General features: G+C 46.6%; 1 gene segment (V, D, J or C); it reads left to right on the top strand.

The window, feature by feature from the left end:
* The first annotated feature begins 282 nt into the window (after nt 1-282).
* LOC119876536 lies at nt 283-879 on the top strand. The segment is given in 2 exon segments: nt 283-438; nt 542-879. Coding segments are annotated over 2 exon segments (384 nt in total).
* Nucleotides 880-2123: the final 1244 nt, after the last annotated feature.

Below are 2123 nucleotides of genomic sequence, written 5' to 3'. Positions count from 1 at the left end.
ATTAACAAAATAATCTGATTTCCACTAGCACCAAAAATAAATATTTAGGATTAAAATTTATTAACAAGATGAAATATCTCCAGAAAATGTCCTATACTGATGTGTCTTTTGAAATGACAAGAAATTCAAAAATAACTGTCATCAGAACTTCATATAGTCGGAGGGTCATCTACACAAATTGCTATAGAATTGTGGTGAAACACTTGTGTTGGCTTTAAATACATGAATGTAAGTCTGTAGCTGGTCATATGGTCAGAGGACATGCAAATAGGGCCTTCCCTTCACTGATTAAACCAGCCAAGTCCCGACCCTGCAGCTGGGAGAGGAGCCCCAGCCCCAGGAACCCCAGGTGACCCGATTCTGTGATCAGGACACAACACAGACAAATTACCATGGAGTCTGTGCTCGGCTGGGTTTTCCTTGTTGCTATTTTACAAGGTAATTCATAGAGAACCAGAAACCTTGAGTCTGTGAGTGAAGGTGAGTGAGCGAAAGAGGGGATGTGGGACAGTTGTTTGACCAGGATGTCTTGTGTCTGCAGGTGTCCAGGGTGAGGTGCAGCTGGTGGAGTCTGGGGGAGACATGGTGAAGCCTGCGGGGTCCCTGAGACTGTCCTGTGTGGCCTCTGGATTCACCTTCAGTAGTTACTGGATGTACTGGGTCCGCCAGGCTCCTTGGAAGGGGCTGCAGTGGGTCGCAGGTATTAACAGTGGTGGAAGTAGCACAAGCTACGCAGACGCTGTGAAGGGCCGATTCACCATCTCCAGAGACAACGCCAAGAACACACTGTATCTGCAGATGAACAGCCTGAGAGCCGAGGACACGGCCGTGTATTACTGTGCGAAGGACACAGTGAGGCAAACTCAGTGTGATCCCTGACACAAACCTCCCTGTAGAAGGGGATCAGGACCACCAGGGGGTGGGCACTCCTCACCACTTCAGTCTTGAAGGCCCAGGAGCAGGTGCAGAGGCTGGTTCTGGGCAGGTTTCCTCTCAGGGACCGGGCTTCCTCTCCATGGAGCAGTTTCCCCCCAGGAGACCCTCTGAACACTTGATCATGTGTTTACCTATTCAGTCTCTTTCTTAGAGACCTAGAATTCAAATATATAACTTGCACTTACTTGTACTTAAATTCTCCTGACCCGAAATTTTAATCAATTACAAATAACTCAATTCACATCATCTGAACCTTTTCATGAGTCCTAGTGGTGATCACTGAGGATCACAGGACCCCAAGCTAACATGCTGTCTTGCACATTGCGGTATAGCAGAATCCCCAGTCAACACAAGAGTAAAGAGACATTCTACAAAAATGTTAATAACAGCCTGGGAGTGAGAGAGATTTCCCGCATGACATCATGACATGGTAGGGATGTGGACTCAGAGGTCATTCACACAAAGCACACACACACACACACACACACACACAAGCACACAATCACAAAAGTATAACCATTCATCACCTTCACCTTCATGTCTGATGAGAGTCAGGCAGGCCTCTGACTCTGTGTGTTGTGGGTCAGTGGTGGGATAGGGTCCTGCTCCAGGAGGGGCTTGTGTGGTGTTAGTGTCCCAACTGCATCAAAAGAGGGAACTCCTGGGTTACTGTTTGATTTCTTATCCTTTGGGTGCAGGAGAAGAATGAGCAAGGAATGTCAGGGAGGTAACAGGCAGTAAAGACTGCACATGGTGTGAGGAATCATTTCACTAAACAAGCATCAAACTGGAAGGAAAAAAGAGAAACATGGTCATTCTCAGTAGACAGATGTCTGAATTATAGGAAAAGGAGATGAATAATATATGGAAGCAGCACAAAACTTTAAATAATAGTACAAATAGGCCAAGATCCTTCTCAGATCTCAAATGGAAGGTGTCCTCTCCCCAAGGTCACGATCTGGTTCTGAAGGTCATGCATACACCATGTGCTCAGACACCAGAAGCTTCTACTGGATCAATGAGGAACTTCAGTGTGATGAGTTGGATTGAAGAACCTTCCACCTGCAGGGAATAACTCATGGATCCTTCTGGTGCTGACGTCACATCACTGTGTGTGACCTTTACCATGCCCATGTTGGAACCTAATGTCCATGAGATGGGGAAGGAGGTGGAGCCTTAGGGGAACA

Source organism: Canis lupus, chromosome 8 (genome assembly GCF_011100685.1).
Source record: "Canis lupus familiaris isolate Mischka breed German Shepherd chromosome 8, alternate assembly UU_Cfam_GSD_1.0, whole genome shotgun sequence".
In the NCBI taxonomy this organism is placed as follows: Eukaryota; Metazoa; Chordata; class Mammalia; order Carnivora; family Canidae; genus Canis; species Canis lupus.
Note: the sequence above shows the minus strand (reverse complement) of the source record. Positions and strands in the feature narration are given on the sequence as shown.